At 40.9% G+C, this 19,470-nt stretch overlaps 1 protein-coding gene across 2 annotated transcripts in view; it reads right to left on the bottom strand.

Annotated features, from left to right (window-relative positions):
* Positions 1-18,662, bottom strand: part of ANKRD44 (ankyrin repeat domain 44) — a 154,726-nt gene extending 136,064 nt beyond the window's left edge. For both annotated transcript variants that reach the window (XM_039248951.1, XM_039248952.1), the window contains exons 1-2: positions 18,584-18,662; positions 9,062-9,132 (exon numbers count right to left, since the gene is read on the bottom strand). In XM_039248951.1, the coding sequence (XP_039104882.1) occupies positions 9,062-9,106 (45 nt within the window). In that variant the 5' untranslated portion in view covers positions 9,107-9,132; positions 18,584-18,662. The remainder of the gene's footprint in view (positions 1-9,061; positions 9,133-18,583) is intronic.
* Positions 18,663-19,470: the final 808 nt, after the last annotated feature.

The raw sequence follows: 19,470 nt of genomic DNA, 5'->3' as shown, positions 1-19,470 counted from the left end.
CCCTGGTACCCTCAGGGCAGAGATATATGTTTGGGCAGGAAGAGAGTCAGCAGGCCATGAAGAAGAGAAAGCTGATACATAAACCAAACAAACATCAGGAGCAGGCTTGTGGACCCAGGCAACCAAACAGTCAGGTCTCCAGGAATTCTTGGGAATCTGGAAGAACGTCAGACTTTGCACAAGACATGGTACACAGTTTCCAGTCAGTTACATCTGTTTAGAAGGCAAGTGCCCCAACCAACATCCAAGTTATACCCCCTCAATTAGACAAGTTAAAGGCTCAAGTTCATTGATTGGATGGGGAAAAAAAAGAGTTGGGTAGGGTCTCTATTAAGTGTCCTTTCATGTGAACTTTAAGCAAGTCCCGTGTGAGTGCCAACTTCATCTAATTTGTCTCTCATACCAACACTCAATGGCTATAGTTCAAGGATGCCTAGAATAACCATTACCTTTATTTACCTACTTTTATATAATGTTTTAGCTTTGCCATTCTTCATTTTTATTTCTCTATCTGCAGTGGATTGCATTGTTTTCATCTTACTTGACAAGAAAAGACTATATCAAGAAATACTTAGCATATACAAAGTAGAGTATCTTATTTTCCAAAAATTAACTTTTTAAAAAAAATGTTTATTTACTTATTTTGGAAGAGAGTGAGGAGGGGAGGGGCAGGAAGAGAGGGAGAGAGAGAATCTCAAGCAGGCTCTAGGCTATCAGTGCAGAGTCTGTCATGGGGCTCAATCCCATGACCCATGAGACCATGACCTAAGCCAAAATCAAGAGGCTTAACTGACTGAGCCACCTAGGCACCCCCCAAAATTAACCATTTTTTAGTGAAAATACAACTATTCTAAAATGATCATGGAATTAACTTCATAGACATGGGATATTAGAAGGAGAGAGGCCTCAGGGGTCATCTGGCCTGGCCTGTTCATTTGAAAGGCAGCTTCATGTAATAGGCAAGGTGACAGTCAAGGGGAGTGATCTGGCGGTCTGGCTGAGTAAGAGCCTGGCTCATGTGTTTTCTACCAGGCCAGAGCTTACTCACTGGACAGTTCCAGCCAAACATGCTGACGTAAGTTCTTTTAAATGTTAATTCTCTTTAGTTATTTAAAATTTTTAACTCCATTTAGCCTGCCAAACCTGCTTAAACATTAATAGAAATGTAATATAATATTTCAGTAAAAACAAAGCTTTGATTTAAAAAGAAAATATAATTTCCTTCTTTAAAATTGCATTTCTCTTTCAAAAATTTTAATCTTGGAAGCGCTTTACCCTAGTTTTAAGAGAGAGCAATTTTATGGCGATTTAGGAAGGGAATAATTTTTGTAATCAAAAGAAGTCTCTCTTTCCTAGTATCACACACTAGCTAAAAACTTGGTATCTAGGAGCCTGCTCTGACAGACACTTACAACATAAAAAGAAAACTAGGGGCGTCTGGGTGGCTTAGTCGGTTAAGCACCTGACTTCACTCAGGTCATGATTTCATGGTTCCTGAGTTTGAGCTCCTTCTTGAGCTCTCTGCCACCAGCACAGAGCCCACTTCGGATCCTCTGGCCCCCACTCTCTCTGCCCCTGCCCTGCTCACATGTGTGCACTTTCTCTCTTTCTCTCTCAAAAAGATAAAAAAATCAGCATTAAAAAAAGAAAATTAATGTGCGGCAAGGGATGCTGAACACTTTCTGAATCAAGAAAAGATACTTAAAACAGCACTTCTTAAACCATCTGTGGTGAAGAGCCAGTTTTTAAAAAAACATGATTTCAAATCAATCATGAGTCAATGTTTGTAAAATACAATACACAGTATTTAGTAGGATAATAAAATGTAAAAAGACAAAGACAAATTTTGAACTCGATTCCTTTATTATTAATTAAATTTAGCAGGCGTGAAATGACTGACTTACTCTTATTTTGTCTTAAGACAAAAGCCCATGGGCTTAGATAGGTACATAAGCCACACTGTGGGTAGGGCTACCAAAAAGACTGTTTCTTTTTTAATGAACAAGCACATGGGAGTCCAGCATTTCTCTCGAATGGAGGCATCAGCCCTGTTAGCCTTCAGTCTTAGGACTGTAGACCTAGTCGGATTACCCTCCTATCAATCATGTGCTCCATCAATCATGGAAATAATAGGTGAGGAACTGTCATGGGATGTCACACAGAAGGGAGTTGGAGATGGCATTTGCAGTCACTCTATTTCTACTTTTTATGACTTTCTCTTTTTACGAAAGGCCACCCCAACCCTGTAATAAGAAGTAGAAACTTACACAGCACACATGGAAAAGATGAGAAGAAATAGGAAGCATGTGTCTTAAAAACTGTTGCCCTTAATGTTTGTTCTTTCACTTCCAAATGTGCATTGCATTTAATTGGTCATAAATTACTCATGGAAAAGTAATTGTTTGTGACTATACGGAGTCCTTGCAGGCATAAGCAATGTCAAATGTTATAAACTATAAATTGCTTTAGACGGGGTCTGAGTCTTACCAAATTTTCTGTGCTCTCCCCAAAGCCTGGCAGGTACCTTGTGCATACTGTATACTCAGTAAATGTGGGTAGAATAAATGCATTGGTATAACCGTAAGTAAACTCTCTAAGTAAAAATATGCAAGTATTAACAAGACATTTACCACAGGCTGATGTCCCTGAGGCTGCCCTCAAGTCCTGATGGCATTTACTCTATTACTGGAATCATTTGGGGGCTTTCATCCTCTATTAATTACAGCAATTTCATATTCTGAAAGAATTGCAAAAATCGGTACCCAACTAATTTGTTCAATGAATTGAAAATTTCTCCAAAAGCACTCATTATTAAATTAAACTTGCCCCTTATTATTATAATAATTATTAGAGTTCAATTATTCTAAGAACTAGCAGTACAAAGGGGGCTCACTGGGGACTCTGGGCTATGAAAGAACTCAAAGGCAACTGCTGAAGAAGTGCTGGCTTTCAACATAGCGAAGGCCATGGGGCACCTGAGTGGCTCAGTCAGTTAAAGCATCCAACTTCAGCTCAAGTCATGATCTAATGGTTTGTGAGTTCAAGCCCTGCATCAGGCTCTGTGCTGACAGCTCAGAGCCTGGAGTCTGCTCCAGATTCTGTGTCTCCTTCTCTCTCTGCCCCTTCTCTGCTCACACTCTGTCTCTCTCTATTCTCAAAAGTGAATAAATGTTGAAGAAGAAGAAGAAGAAGTAGTAGTAGTAGTAGTAGTAGTAGTAGTAGTCGTCATCGTCATCGTTGTCAACACAGGGAAGGCCAGATGCTATTCCTGGTGTTCGACCTTAGTTCCCAGTGCACTGTGGAGACCACATGCATCACAATCTTTTCAAAATGCAGATTTTTGGGCACAACCACAGGCTTTATCAGAATCTCTAGAGATGAGGTTCTAAAACAGGTACTTGTGACAAGCACCCCAGATAGTATGAATGCACAGTAAATCTGAGTTATCACTCATCTACATTCTAATAGGCCATAAAGTGCTTACTTTCTTCCCATTCCAGGTACTATGTCCCATATGTGATCATCTTTTTATAATCAGACACATAATTTAAGGAAAGCAGTAACATTCTAGTCTCCCATATAATTCTTCCAATCCTCCTGTCTACTAGCATTTAGCTCACAATAATGACAATGCTATTTAGAGAAAGGGAGAAAGTATTAAAATTTGAGCTATAAGATAAACTGCTTATCCTGCTCGGTTCTGGGAAACATTTTTACACTTATTGGGACTTCTGTCTGCACAGACACAAAGGTAGACCCATTTTTTTTGGAGGAGCAGGATCCATGAGGGTGCTCATGTGATCTGAGGGAAGTAGCAGAGCATGGTGGTTAAGACAGCAGATTCTCAAGTTACAGGTTCCCCCGCTTACTGGTTGTGTTAGGCTCGTTCCTAACTTCTCTGAGATTTCCTTTCCTAAATTAGGATTAATAGCAATATCAGTCTGAAACAGTGGCTCAGAGGTTGAAATGGGATCATGCATAGAAAGTGCTTAGCATACTGCCTAGCACACACTAAGTTTTCAATAAATGTTCATGCTGAAAATATCTATTTGGACCCAACATCCTTGTTTTGACAGCCTAAAGACAGGATACGATCATTTTTAACGGTGTTAACCAAATGAACAGGAAAGTGCAAAGTTCAGCCATTCTCCTTTGGTGCTACCTTCAGTTCATTCTAGAAGAAAAGGCATGTGTGAAAGGCCGGCTGCATTTGGACGTAGGCCACAGCAGGCTGTGTGCCCGGGTGTCTGCCCTAAATACCATGTCCTGGAAGACACACTCTGTAAGCCTTCAAGGTCTCTGTAGCACACTTAACAGTGTCTTCCGCTGGGTAAGCTCCAATGAACATTGTATTAAACTGTCCAGGTTCATATGCATTTAATTCCTGTCCTGTGTAGCTGTTAATTTTCTAAGACAGAAAAAAGCAGTAAGAATAAGCTCAACAGGAGGAACAATCAGAAGTAATTCACACTTCAGAAAACTCTCCCTAGAAGCCCCAAATCTTGCTCATCTATGTTATCTAGAATCTCAAAATATGTTTCCCTAATATTTTGGCAAGAGACTATCTTCACTTCTCCTCAGCAGGGAAAGTATGGGGGGTGGGGGGCGGTGGAGAGTGGTGGTGAAGGACGCCTCCGAGGAGTCCCTCAGGAGACAATGCTATGGCTCCAATGATTTGTTTGGCTGCCTCCTCCCTGGGAATCCCAGGCGTGAGGAGGGGAGGAGGAAGAGGGGAATTGCATCAGAAGGAAGCACATAACACAGCCCAATCGGCAGCAAGAAAAGTCTTGAAGGTTCACCTCCAGAGCCCGGTCTATGCTGCGTGATCTTCAGCAGGTATGACCACATCTTGACCTACTTTCCTGTCTGTGTAGGAGATGCTGTCAGGCACGGGTGGATGTTTAATGAATATTATGATCTGATACTTCTATTGCTATTACAGGCTCAGGAAATATATTTAGCAACGGATATTATTTTCCCAGGCATAGAAATCTGAACATAAAACTTGCCTGGATGGAAAGAAAGCTCAGAAAATTTGACTCATACCAGTATATTTGACTTCTACTGATACCTGGGCTGCGTACAATTTTGAAACTCACCCTGACCTTGCAGGTTCTGGTGGCCTACACAGCTTCCTGTGCCCCACTTCCATAAACAAGCTTCAAGTCCGTTTACCTTGCATGCATGACGGATGATTACCATCAGCGTCCTCTGTGGTGCACAACAGTTCTATGTTAACTAGACAGAATCACGTTAACACGGCTTAAGTTAGAAATCCAGTCTTAGGGGCGCCTGGGCGGCTCAGTCATTTAAGCGTCCAACCTCGACTCAGGTCACGATCTCATGGTTCATGGGTTCAAGCCCCACGTCAGGCTCTGTGCTAACAGCTAGCTCAGAGCCTGGAGCCTGCTTCAGATTCTGTGTCTCCCTCTCTCTCTCTGACCCTCCCCTGCTCACGCTGTCTGTCTCTCTCTCTCTCAGAAATAAATAAAACATTTAAAAAATTTTTTTAAAAAAAGAAATCCAGCCTTAAATGAATCACTCAAAAAACAATTGTTTACTGAGCAGGCTAGATGCTGGAAATATAATGACAAGCAATAGGTGTGACACTCATTTCAAGAAACTATCTAGAATGTCTTTCTTTTTTTAAATATTTATTTACTTTTGAGAGAGAGAGAGAGAGATACAGAGGTATGCGCGGGGGAGGGGCAGAGAAAGAGACACACACACACACAGAATCTGAAGCAGGCTCCAGGCTCTGAGCTGTCAGCACAGAGCCTGATGTGGGGCTCGAACTCATGGACTATGAGATCATGACCTGAGCTGAAGTCAGATGCTTAGCCAACTCAGCCACCCAGGTGCCCCCAGAACATCTTTTAAATTAGAACAGAACAACAATTTCAGTGATAGTTTTATATTGTGCCAACATAGCCAAGCTGAACTACATTTCCCAGAGTCCCCTTCCCAGTCCTGTTTGCCACAAGAGAAATCTGCCTGGATTTTGGAGGGCACAGATGAAACCACAGCCTGATGGGTGTGTTGGGTGCCGCTGCAGCTTGCACACACCATCACTGGCCAGCTGGATCCCTGTGTTGGCACAGGGCATGGCTGGTGCTTCTTCAGAACTTGCAGTATCTCCCTCAGATTCTCCCGTCCTTGGGCCAGGTGCCCATAAGCTCTAAGGAGAAGCACACAGCTCCTTCTGCAAGTCTCCCAAGTCCAATGTGCAATGCTGAGGCAGTGAAAGCCAGGGGTTCCAGTGGGTTCTTGTTCTCCCCCATTTCACATCCAGCTTATCTTTGCAACTGCAGACCCTGCCTGCCAGTAGTGACTTCAGTCCTGAAGTCACCTGCACAGAAACCAAGGTGACAGCCCTACACAAACTTCTCCAGCAGCTCCCACAATTGTACGAGGTCTAATTACTGCAATAAATATCTTATTCTTTATCTCTCATGGTAGATCTGGTTCCCTGATTGAACCCTGAACCCTGAGACATCAATTCTCTACATTTTAGAGGCAAAGGGCTTTGAGGACAGTAGAGAGTTTACAAACCTTTCAATGAAGAAACGGGTTTTAATTCATATGCATGTAAGTCACTGGGTCCCTGATTGAACTCTGAATCCCAAAACATCAATTCCCTACATTTTAGAGGCAAAGGGCTTTGAGGACAGTAGAGGGTTTACAAACCTTTCAATGAAGAAATGGGTTTTAATTCATATGCATGTAAGTCATACCAGTGCTTGCCAATCTGAGCAATGGACCAATGTGCCAACTGTCAAGCTGAGCACACATATCCCCTTTGGCAAATGCTAACAGCCAAGTTCCAAAATACTGATCCAAACCTTCTCTGTTGTTTCCCCCTTGAGCCTGCATCTCTTCCCTCAGCTATTATTGAGGGGAGATATAATGGAATGTAAAAATCATGTAACTGGATCCAATTCAGAGGAAGAAGAAAATCTGAATTTAGGACTTCCACAGCAAAATGTGCTGGAGTTCAGATGGCCACGGTCTGTTCCAATTACGGTCACAGAGACTTCAATTTTCATAAGACACTTTTCAATTTGTTGTGACAGATATTAATATGAAGATATGACCCTGACTACAACTCAGGGTCAGCTTGCATTTAAGTCCTTCCTAACGAGAGACACCTACAAGGGATATTTTTCCCTCAGCAAACCTGCAGAGGGAGCTGGTTCCTTAGAGAAGCAACAAATGCCTTTTCTGAGACATAAAGGATTCATCATTGGGTTGACTAAACTCAATCAAATACACTAAAGGCATGTAGGTAAGGTAAGCTGATGGTTGCTGGCAAATGTATGTTTTGAGGATTTAAAGCAAGAAGCTGAGCTAACAAAGGGGAGATCACTTGGAGAAGACCACATAGTTTTGAAATCATCTGGTTTTATATCTTTCTGTCCCACTAGACTACATGCATCCTAAGCACAGTGCCTGGCATATAGGAAGTGCTAGGTGATTTTTTTTTTTTTAACTAAAAAAACCTGGCTCATGTTAAAAGAGGAATCAAATCCATAGTTTTCAGAAAAATACTTAAAAAAGAAATTTACTGAGGATCAAGTAGTCTTAAAAGACCAAGGAATACTCTGGAAGGAACTGGTCTCATGACACTGGTCACACAAACTTAAGCAGCCCATCCATTGTCCCTGCTTTCCCAGGTAAAACAGAAATGAAACGTGGGACCATGGGATTCTCCAGGATCTGAGTCAGGCAACTTAGGATCATTTGTCTCCTTCATTCCATGTGGGCTATTGGAAACGAGAATAGACTGGCATCTTAAAAAAAAAAAAAAAAAAAAAAACTCAGATCACACAGCACAGCAAGGAAAATTATGAGCATTGAGTTAATTGTCATCTTCTAAGTATACTGTGAAATTTCCAGGTAGTTGCCAAACAGCACCTTCTCCAGTAGCAGAGAAGCCTTATTTGGTAAAAATCAGTTACAAAGACTAGTCATCCAGTGACAAGTGCCTCCTAGGTTAGAGCCTCCTCCTGTATCCCTGGAAGGTGGGCATCCCCTCTGACCAGGTTGCAAGGTTTATGTTCACCAGCGTTCCCCGCCACACCTCCCCCACACTGGTTTCTCTTCTCATCTCTTATACTTTCCCTGAACCAGCTGATCCATTTGCTATAGTTTCAACAACCATCCTCACAGTTCCTAAGTGCGAGACCAATATAAATAATGAGCATCTGTTAACCATCTTTGCCTGTACGTCCAGAATTTAAAACAAATTCTTTCATGAGCACCTACAACGTCCCAGGCTTGGGATACATCAAGGAACAAAAAAACAGGTCTGTGCCCTTATGGAGCTTACATTCTGGTAATATGTTTGCCAAACGTGACATGTTCAGACAGACGGATTAGCCTCCCTTCCCTGCTCGTCTGCCTCGGCCTTCTCAGTCAATGGCATCACCGTTCATCCACTGACCTCCCTTCTACCTCATTCCACAAGGTCCCAAGTCCTGTCAAGTTCATGATTATCTCTGCCTGACCGCACCCCACTGCTCAGAGGACCCCCAGCCTCTGCCATCAGACTTGGCTTCCACTGCATCCCTGGCTCCATCTATAGCCACCTGAACCCGCCATCTGTCCATGTCCACGGCCCTTGTCCTCTAGCATGTTGTCCTGCTTCCACCCTCCCCCCTTCTACTGGCCTGGTAAGCCCCTACTCATCCTTTAAGGACCAGCTCAATTGACACATCTTCTTGGAAGACTTCTCTTTTAAACAGTTATTTGGTTCTTCCTCCAATTAAGTTATGATATTGTACTGATCTGCTTACATGTTTGCCACTCGCTCCAGACCGAGGACTTGCTGAAGTCAGGGACCACGCTGTCCACCTGGGACTACTCCAGTTACCACCCCCCACCCCACACTATGCCTGGCATGAAGGAGGTGCTCAAAAGAACCAACTGTTCAATTTTGGTAAATCCTCTTGTATTAGAAGTAAAAGCCTTTTGTTCATAAGCAACAATCCCGAATTCAGCAGAAAGCATTTTTCTCTTTCTGTGGCCTTGAGGTGCTAGATTATATAAGATAATCACTCACTTCGCTTCTGGAGGCAACAGCCCGGTGCAGTGGGGTCAGCCACATGTTGTCCTTGGCATTTACGCGAGCTCCTAGAACCAAAAGCACAAGTTAGAGGCGTCATGCAGTCAGGGAAATTCTATTGATGTTAAGTCAGATGTGATTATCTTGTCCTCTCGTTTGCCTGGTGCAACGACCATATTTTGTTTTGTTTTCTCTTTGTATCACTCATGCACTTGCTGGCCACAAGACAGAAGGAGAGACCCAGTGTAGTCGAAAAAGTGAAACCAGGAGCTGAAAATGTCACCAGAATTGCATAAAGACCGGATGAGAAGGACAGTGCCTCCTTGGATAGGAGACACAGATGTAAGAAGGTGGAGATTTGCCGGGAGCAGGGAAATGTAGATTATGAAGAATGAAGAACTTTGCAGGTATGTGTGTATGTATATAAATATGCATATAAATATAAAATATTTTATGGATAATATACAATATATAATCACATATATTACTTTTATTCATTAAGTATCCTTATCACATAGGACACACAATACCCTTCTTGGCAAACTGCCTAGGATGAGCAACCTTCCAATAAAGGTATATCAGAAGCCAGCTGGATTTCAAATAAATCTTGTCAAGTTGAGTTCTCATGAGACTTGATCTGGGCTGAGGGGATTAGCAGAAATCTGTTCTATACAAGAATCCCAATTATTTCTCTGGGACTAGCCAGGTATCTTGGTAGGAAGAAGCCAGCTTCCAAAGCATTTGGACAGACACAACATGAAGTCTATGCAGGCTGCTCACAGCCCTCCTATCCCTCACTATGGGGTCGGCAGACAGGCTCACACACGGGCCAGAAGGAGTACACACTCAGGGATGAGCCCCACACACTCAACTTTCTGGGAGCCATGTCACGATCATCGAAAGGAAGCTCTATGTGAATAGATTCCCAGAAAGAAGAGCATGCCCTCCCTCCACGATACCCTCACAATATCCATGAGTGCAAGCTCACCAAGTCTACAACTGAACTGTGGAAACACCCAATATGAGCTTCCCTTTTTTGGGTCCAGGGTTTTGATCAGTGTTTTGCTAGCTGGAAAATTTCTTAAAAGGGCTATAAAAGAGGAGGGCAAGATAAATATGTGTGATATCTTTGTAGATGCAATGTGAGGAGACTATGTTAGCTTGAGGACAACGAGGAAGGAAGCTCATGAGGAAAAGGAGTGGAGAGATGAATCAAAGAAACTAGAAAGTAAGGCAGAGGAGGGGAAGCATGGAGGGGGTGCTTCTGGGAAAAGGGCCGAGAAAGTGAGTCAATTGGAAGCAGGGAGTGACTAATCTCAGTGAGGCCAAGGCCAGCTGAGAGCTGAAACATAGAAACCATGTTTTAAAAAGAAAAAAAAAGGGCAACAGGAGACTTTATGGGTAAAAGTGAGCTAGCAATTTAGTTTAAGACACCAGCTAAAAGGAAGTAACAAATCATAGAAGTGACCCTATTTTTTCTCTTTCACTGAAGAACAAATACCATCAACAATATTGATTATAGAGAGCAAGAACATAATAATCCCTAAAACAAAGAGAGAGAGAGAGAAGGTCTCCCCACCCCTCCCCTCATTCTGACTTCATTGGTTTGAGATGGAGCCAAGCGCAGGTATTTTTTAAAAGCTCCCCAAGACCCAAGGTTATTTTAATATGCTGTCAAGGCTGAAAGCCACTGATAAAATGTTGCTTAGTTCATCAAGCTTAAAATTATTTGAATCCTAACTCTACTACCTCTGTCCAGGCAGCTTACCCAAAAAGGCTTGAGCCCCTTACATCAAGAAGGATGAAATAAAATCAGTTTGGGCATGCTAAGAATCACCAGCAGCAGGTAATCTCTTTGCCCTGTAGAAAGAAGTCCTGGGCTAAATGCTCTGGAGTGAACGTGCTACAGGGCTGGGTGCCTGGTGGGGATGCCTGCATCAAGATATCCCTTTCGTTTGCCCTGTCTAGTTTTAAGGAACTTCATGTCACAAAGTCAAACCAGTCATCTGAGAGGGATAATGGCTGGTCGCATCACAGTCTGTGTCTGAGTCTGAGGTGTCACCAAACTGTCTGCATGTCATCCCGTTAACCACTGTAGTCACCCTTTCCTGTAGTACGTTCGTAGGAAGGAACGCTATGTGTGTCCGATGCGGTACCTGCTAAGGATACCGCATCCATTCAGACTCAGAGCCTGACTCAAAGTCAGCGTGGTCCAGTAGAAATGTCATGTGAGCCAAGGATGCAATCTTAAATTTTCTAGTAGCCACATTAAAAGGGGGAATAAAAAACAAGCAAAATTAATGTTAGTAATGTATCTTATTTAACTAGAAGTATCCAAAATATTGTCACATAACCGAGTTTAAAAATTATTCAGGTAATTTATTCTTTTTCTCATGCAAACGCCTCAAAATCCAATGTGTATTTTACCCTTACAGCACATCCACACTGAAACTGGCCATCCTTCAAGTGCTCAGTAGCCACTGCGGGTTTGTGACTCCGTATTAGATGGTGCAGGTCTAAATGCTAAGTGGTAGAGCCCAGCTTGGCTACTCATTTGCTTAAGAGCTCCCTTTAGTTTGAAAGGGCTACAATTCTCCTATTGCAGATGTGCAATTACTAAAGAGCCTTGTTAAAAATTGCTAACATAATCTGAGCTCTCCCTCGATACACTAACCTACTTGTAGTTCATTTAATAGGGAGACGCTATTATGATGCTGATTTTTTAGATGAAGGAACTAAGGCCATGAGAAGTAAATTGCTCCAGGTACCCAGCTAGGAAATGGCAGATTTGAACCCAGGCAGTCTGACTTCAAAGTGCAAGCTCTTCAAACAGTGCCTCACTTCATAACCAACCATCAACTAAACACTGATTAAGTTTCCCTTCCACTTTCCCCATCTTTCTCTGCCTTCCTTAGATTCATTCCTCTCTCCCTCTGTCTCTCCATCTTTCACTCTTTTTCCATTTTCATAAACATTTTCAAATATTTATACATATATATTCCCCCTTGATTTCATTTCCTATCCCCCTACCTTTCTCCTTTTAGCTCCAAACACTGATTACAATAATATGAAACAGAAATACATACTTCATTATTCATAGTCTTTGACAGAGCAAATTTTGCACTGCCTGGGTGTGATCTTAAAAAGCTAATGCAAGAAGAACCCCAAATGGCAAGACACATATGAAAATATACTTCTCAAAATTTATCAGGGAGAAGCAAATGAAAGCAACATTAACCTACCATTTCACACCCATCAAGTTGGTGAAAATTATAAAGGATGATAAGCGCAAGAGTTAGTAAGGGTAGGGAGTAACAGTAAGACTTCCATACAGCTGGTGGGAGTGTGAACTGATACAACCACCCTTGGGAAGCAATTTCTGGCTACCTAGTAAAAGTAACACAGCATGTGTCCTCCTACCTAGCGACATACTCTCACACTGTGGAAGAATGTTCACTGCAGCATGTTTGTAACAACAAGAAATTGGAATCCTAAATGCTGGTCAAGAGGAAAATGGATAAATACATTGTGGTGTATGTGTACAAGGGAATGCCACACTGTCCTGGAAATGAATGGACTGAAGTTTTTGATATATATAAACAGATGCACTTCAGAAACATAACGCGAATGAACAAATGAGGTTGCACATATACCTATGACATAATATCAGTCATATAAAGTTTTTAAATTTATAGAAACAATGTTGCATGCTGTTTGTGGATGCATAGGTGTGAAACAAAAGTAACAAATATGGCTAAAGAAAACACATAGCCAATTTTGGATAGTGGTTGCTTATAGGAAGGAACAGTAGAGAAAAAAGGATGAAGTAAGAGCATCTTCAATATTTTCTTTAGAAAAAAGATATGATACAAACATGGGAAAATGTTAAGATTTCTTAAAGCGGGGTACACATGGGTATTACTTATATTTTTCTCCATATCTTCTGCATGTTTGAAATATTTACTGTTAAACATTTTTACAAAAGCAAGTATATTTGGAGTCTTATGTTTCTTCATAAAAACGGGGAGGCTTGGGATACCTGGGTGGCTCGGACTCTTGATTTCAGCTCAGGTCATGATCTCGTGGTTTGTGAGTTCAAGCCCTGTGTTGGGCTCTGTGCTGACAGCTCAGAGCCTGGAGCCCACTTCAGATTCTGTGTCTCCCCCTCTCCCTGCCCCTCCCTGCTCATGTTCTATTTCTCGCTCTTAATAATAAATAAATAAATAAATAAATAAATGTTAAAACATCTTTACATGAATTATTAAAGATTTGATTAAGTCCTCTGGAGTATCATTCTCAATGTTGGACTCTCCCCACTTAATGAAAAACAAAAACAAAAATTAAAAAAACACTGCTATGAGCCTTGTATATAAGCTTCTGGTTTCCTTTACCCCTACACAGGCCGATATGTGTACCATGGAAAATTGAGAGAAATAAGCTAATGCGTGGTCAGTACAACACTCTTTTTTGCATATTTAAAACATTACACAGTAATTTTTAAAAATCTATAGTGTTTTATAAGTATGCTTTTACAGAGATAATATCATATTGTAATAACCCTCTGAATATTATATCCTGTTATAACACTGAGTTTCTGAATTATTTCTGAATTGACACTTTGCATTGTTTCACTCAACAGTATATTTTTCATATCTATCTCTGTTGAGATACTTATGACCATTCTTCTTGATTACCACATTATTCCAACATATAAACACACTACATTTTTTAGACCTTCTGTCCACTGATGGTATTTCGGTTATTTCCAATATTTCATTATTCAAGCAATGCTGCTGTGAACCCATAAAATGATTCCTTCTTCAAATGTGCAAGCATTTGTCTAAGATAATTAGAAATGGACTTTTCTGTATCACGGGTCATGCACACTTTTGGTTTTAATCCTTAGTCTCCACCGTCCAAAGAGTGCTAATGTATGAGATTGCCTACTTCCCCACATCCTCATCAATACTTGATATTATCACCCAGTTAAAATACTGAAAATCTGATTGGAAGGAAACAGCATCCCATTTTTCTGTTTTCCTGTTTAATAGTGAGGTTGGGCGTCTTCTAATATGTTTATTTACTGGACATTTGCAATTTATTCTCTGAGAACTATGTGTTCATATTCTTTGCCTATTTCCTCTTTTTCTATTATTGTTTTTTCTTATTATTTATATGTATGCATTTACATTATATTGTTATTACTATTATTATTTATAGATTCTTAAAACTTTCAGTTTAATGTAGCACTCAAGGTGGCTTTTCAGATTAACATTCCTTCAAGGAGAAAAATGACCCCAAGCTTGCTGGTATCAGAAAACAACCCATACCCTGCATGTAATAACCAACCAATGCCAGTATTGCTTCGTTGCAGCTTTAGAGTCATTTGAGGAATTGAAAAATAATTAGAAATCTAGGAAGTAGCTTCCTTCAGTTTCTATCCTTCAACTCATCCTCCTCCAGAAGGTTAAACGGGCAGCTGCCGGGAAAATCTCCTCTCCCTGGACAACACAATTATTATGACAAAAGCAGAGTTCTCTGAATGGGGACGAAGCAGTATTTCATCAGTGTCACCCCCTGCCACCAGCTTCCTCATCCTCTTCCGCTGAACACGTCCAAGAGTCTTGTTTACATGTCAGAGGGAGACTCAGATGGTTCTGAGTTGAATATTTATAACTGATTTTTCTAAAGGAAGCTTCATGTTATTTACCTGCCTGTCAGGCGCCATTGTGCACTGAAGGACACAGAGTCTGCATGTCTAATGATTTAAGGGCAAATGCTTTTTACCCAAGGACATTTTTAACCTTAAACATAAAAAAAAAAAAAAGTGCTAAGCTATCCTGATTCTTCAGAAACAAAGACCCAACTAAAAGTTGTCAGCCATAAACTCCAATTATAAATTAACTATGTTTTCATCTTATCCCTATTACTGCTTGATTTTTTTTATATATATATCGAGATCAAGAGTAAAGGAAATTAAGTATCTTTCCCAGAGGCAATATTCCTGTTCTATAAGCCTTGCCATCTAGGAAGAAGTAAAACAAAGGAAAAAGGTAGACTAAGTGACTGAAAAACCTTACAGGCCCAGCGAGGATAATTGATTCTTAAGTCTGGTGTATCCAAAGTTTGACTTTAATTGTAGAAATAAATATACACAAAAGAAAGATCATATGAAATATGATTATAATGTAACAGGATCAGCTTGCTATGGATTCTGCTTTTAAACAAGCAGACCAAATGTTATTATAGCCCAGGAGCACTGTCCTTCAAAGCAACGACCTTGGAAGAGTGTATGATAAGTCAGGGTATGTGGCAATTGCTTAAACTATTTTTCAGACTCCCTTTGGACTTGCCTTTAGAACCAGTTTAGACACCCACCAGAAAATGTCTCATTACTTTGTAATCACACCACACTGAGGGTGCCAGTGTCAGCATTGCCTGGTTTAATCACCCCTCTCTCACCAGACCAAAACAAAAACAAAACAAAAAAACCTAATCAACTCCAACCTCAAAGGATGAATACTGAAGATTTGTTATACATAAAAGAATCAAAAGTGTGACCCACACTGGCGCTCATGACAATTTGCATTGAGCATGGTAATCACATTTTGACAAATCACAGGAAATCATTTTTATAAGAATATATTTGTTTGGTGGCCTATGTCTAACAAACGTATCATTTTCAGTTAGTAGTTGCACCTCACCAACACTCCCATGTTAGAAGGTAGGTACCTCGGTTTTCTTCCTTCAGCCTGGGACTCAAACCTGAGTTTGTACATCCTGAGTTTCTCTACAAGGTATTGTGACAGTGCTTGTTTTCCTGTGTGCTCTGCTTCCTATAGCTCAACCCTAATCTCTTAACCCTTAGTAACTGATTGGCTCACACTGATCTCATTCATGCATCTCCAGCAAATGAATTAGCATGCTCTTCACCTTCTCTTTGCCTTAATTCTGACTCAGCTCATTCCCAAACAGAAGCCAAAGAGGCAGGGGGGAAATAAAGCCAGAATCTGAACTGGCAGTTATAAGAAGAGGAAAGTTTCAAGGCCTGAATTCCTCCCTTTCTACTCAGAGGCATTCAGGGTTCCATCCGCCTGGCTAATAGGAGATAATGTCAGTGGGAATTTAGTGGGCTTGGGTTACACTATGCTCTGTAAGTTAATACAACAATGGAGTACACAGCTGTAATGGGCTATTCTGGCAAAGCCAAATCATTTTCCAACATGGGAATCATTAACACCTCATTCATTATTAAGCTGGAAAACAGTTTGGTTGGATTCCCTAAAGGGTCAGCTGCCAGATGTAAGCTCAGAAATGAAACCATCATGCTATTGCAATGATATTTCTTCAGGAATTTAATATACAAATTGAATAAAAGACCTTTCAAGGAAATTGAAGCCATGTGAATTCCAAGAGTTTGTCCAAGCTTCCACAGTTGAGTAAAATTTCTAAAGAACTTTCCCAATACTCTCCTGTACACTAAATCTTCCTAATTGGATATGAGGAGGAGGAAAAATTCCATTGCATGTGCCATCCAAAATTATACCAGAAACCAAACAGGTGTGCAGATCAGGATCTATGGGAAATTTCTCAAGGCTCTCCTAGAGGAGCCCCATGTAAGTGATGTTGATGGACTCCATCCCACATGAAGGTAATGTGAACCAAGTTTCTCAAACAGTCACCAGCCCACAGATGTCCGAGGAAAAGAGATGGGTCAACTTCATGCTGCAGAATTAAAATCTCACTTCAGACGTGGAAAAACAAACACACAAAAAAACCAAAGTTGGGGATCCAAGACAAAGTTCTGAATTTGCACATTCATGAACTAAACATTCCTCTGAGACGTCTTTTTTTAAAAATTTTTTTATTTATTTCTGAGAGGGAGAGAGAGACAGCATGAGCAGGGGAGAATCAGAGAGAGAGGGAGACACAGAATCTGAAACAGCCTCCAGGCTCTGAGTTGTGCTGTCAGCACAGAGCCCGATGCGGGGCTCAAACCCATGAACTGCGAGATCATGACCTGAGCCAAAGCCGGACGCTTAGCCGACTGAGCCACCCAGGAGCCCCTGAGACTCTGAGATGTCTCTTAATACATTGGGACCACTCAGTTGTCATACCACAAAATTATTTCATTTACACTCCCACTGATTCTGCCTACAATTTTCCATGGACCAAGTTTCTAGAGCTAGGGCACCCAGCCAGGTGTGTACTGGCTCTCAGCCATAGTCTGTGCCAGCACCAAACAATACATGTTTGTCTGGAACGCAGACCTGGAACATCTTTAACACCGTCAGAAGGAAGGCCTGTTCTTCAAAGCACAAGGAATGCCACACAAAATCTAACGTAATCTCCATGCAATTGTTAGGAGCATAAAGCACACACACGTCGTAAGGCAGAGAATACTCGTTTCCTGGGAAAATCCACCTCACAACACGAACACAACAAAGGTAAAGGCAATGTGAATCTTCCTTGTGTATCAAAACACAATTCTCGTTTGTGTTTTCTACAGTGTTCCCCACGTCTGTTTGAATGCATGCATTAGCTCCTACCTTTTCATAGCTTACTTTGGAATTCTACAGTTTCCCTTTACTACTGCAAACAAAGGCGAAACCTTAATATAGGCCGTTTGCATAGTCTGTGGGCAGAGGTATTTCCTCCAGATTTTAATCTCCCCAAACAAAAAGTAGGAGGGAAAAAGCCAGCCCATCTGCAACCCACACCGAGACACGTGCATGCGCTCAGATTCATTCTAGGGGTTTGTCCAGTAAATACTTAAGGGAGAAAGTACATATTGGTTTTGGAAACCTGTTTGGTGAGACGTACCAAGCATACAGATTTCCAAAAATGAAAGCATTGGCATTTCTAGATCCAACGAGATCTTTAAAATAGATAAAATATAAAATATAAGGAGAATAATAGCCAAAAACCATGTTTTCCATATTTGCTTCCAATTTTTTTTTTAAATAAAATATTTCACAGAGTTGTAGTCTCTTCTTTACCCTTCTCTGAAAATATCTCTCAGTCAACTAGCCTCCTCAGAGGTAACCACTATCTGGAAATATAATGGCAACTTTCCTTCCATTTTTTATTACATAGTCATAGTCATGTATCCATAAACAAAACATAGTGTTGTTTTGCCACACAATTTAAATGTATGTGAATACACACATACATTTGTGGTTTTTGTGCAGACTTTAAGGAATCAGTTTCGTTTGTTCATTTTTTTAATGACAAAAAAAATGAAAAGATATCCAAATTTATTGAATTCATCTATAATACTGAGCCTAATTAGTCAAAACAGACTTCCAAATCAGTATAAATGTTTTACTGAGTATGCCATGTTTCATGTAAGAACAGCTTCTTGCATTGTTTTTTTGTCTACTGATAAAGTCACGGATCAAATAAACTTCCATGAGCACAATCAAGAAATTGTTTGGGTTCATTGTCATAAGTCAGTCTAGTGAGTTGGTCATTTAAATTTTTATCTGCAATTGACTTTTTAGTACATCTGGTATTTACCTGACAGAATCAGGAGTTCAATGATCTCTGCATCCCCCAGAAACGCAGCCACATGAAGAGGGGTTCGCTTCTCGGAATCCTGAAACAATGGCAAAGATAAACAACAAGTCAGTGGAGGGTGGAGGTGCCTTTTGTAGGCATAGTCAGACATGTCACTCACTCTAAGGTTAATGTCTGTGGGAGAGAGTGAAGGCTAAAACCTACTCAGGTGAGCTATGGTTACACATTTCTCTCCGCATCTCCTGCAGTCACGTGTACAGAAGATCCCATTCCATTCCGGGTCTGTGTGTTGCATTTGTGGCCCTGCTCCTTTTACTAGAGTCCAGCTCAAGTCAGGGATGGAGCATCGTGCAATGGATGATGAAATTCAATTTATTTTCAGACTTTCGTGATGGTAAAAGAGAAAAAGCTCAAACCTTTCTACGTACTCTAATAGCAGTGTTGAAAGCGTGCAATGACTTCTTTCTAAGCGAACAGAGTGGAATTGCTCACAAGGACATTAAATGTTAGGTACAGTCACTTTCTCTTCTTTATATCTATTAACTGTTGCCTGGTCACTACCCATTCATGTAACATGTATTGAATGCCTACTGTGTGCCAGGAACCAGATTTTAGGTTCAGTCACTGCCCTCATGAAATTTACATTCAAAAGTGGGGGCTGCCAATAGTCATGGAATCCAGTCACGTGACATCCTTTCTGATGGTGATAAAGGCTATAACAAAACTAAAACAGGGTAATGGGATCCAGTGACTGGGGAGATGGGAACAAGATTCTTCAGAATGGTGGTAGAATAAGGCCTTTCTGAGAATACTGACATTGAAGCTGAGAGCTGAGTTAGATATCACTATCTCTGTTTTACAGATGAGAAAACTATGGCTCAAATAAG

The sequence above is a fragment of the Hyaena hyaena genome, unplaced genomic scaffold (assembly GCF_003009895.1).
Source record: "Hyaena hyaena isolate Hyena2069 unplaced genomic scaffold, ASM300989v1 scaffold_325, whole genome shotgun sequence".
Classification (NCBI taxonomy): Eukaryota; Metazoa; Chordata; class Mammalia; order Carnivora; family Hyaenidae; genus Hyaena; species Hyaena hyaena.
The sequence above is the reverse complement of the archived record's forward strand: the minus strand, read 5'-3'. Positions and strand labels throughout refer to the sequence as shown.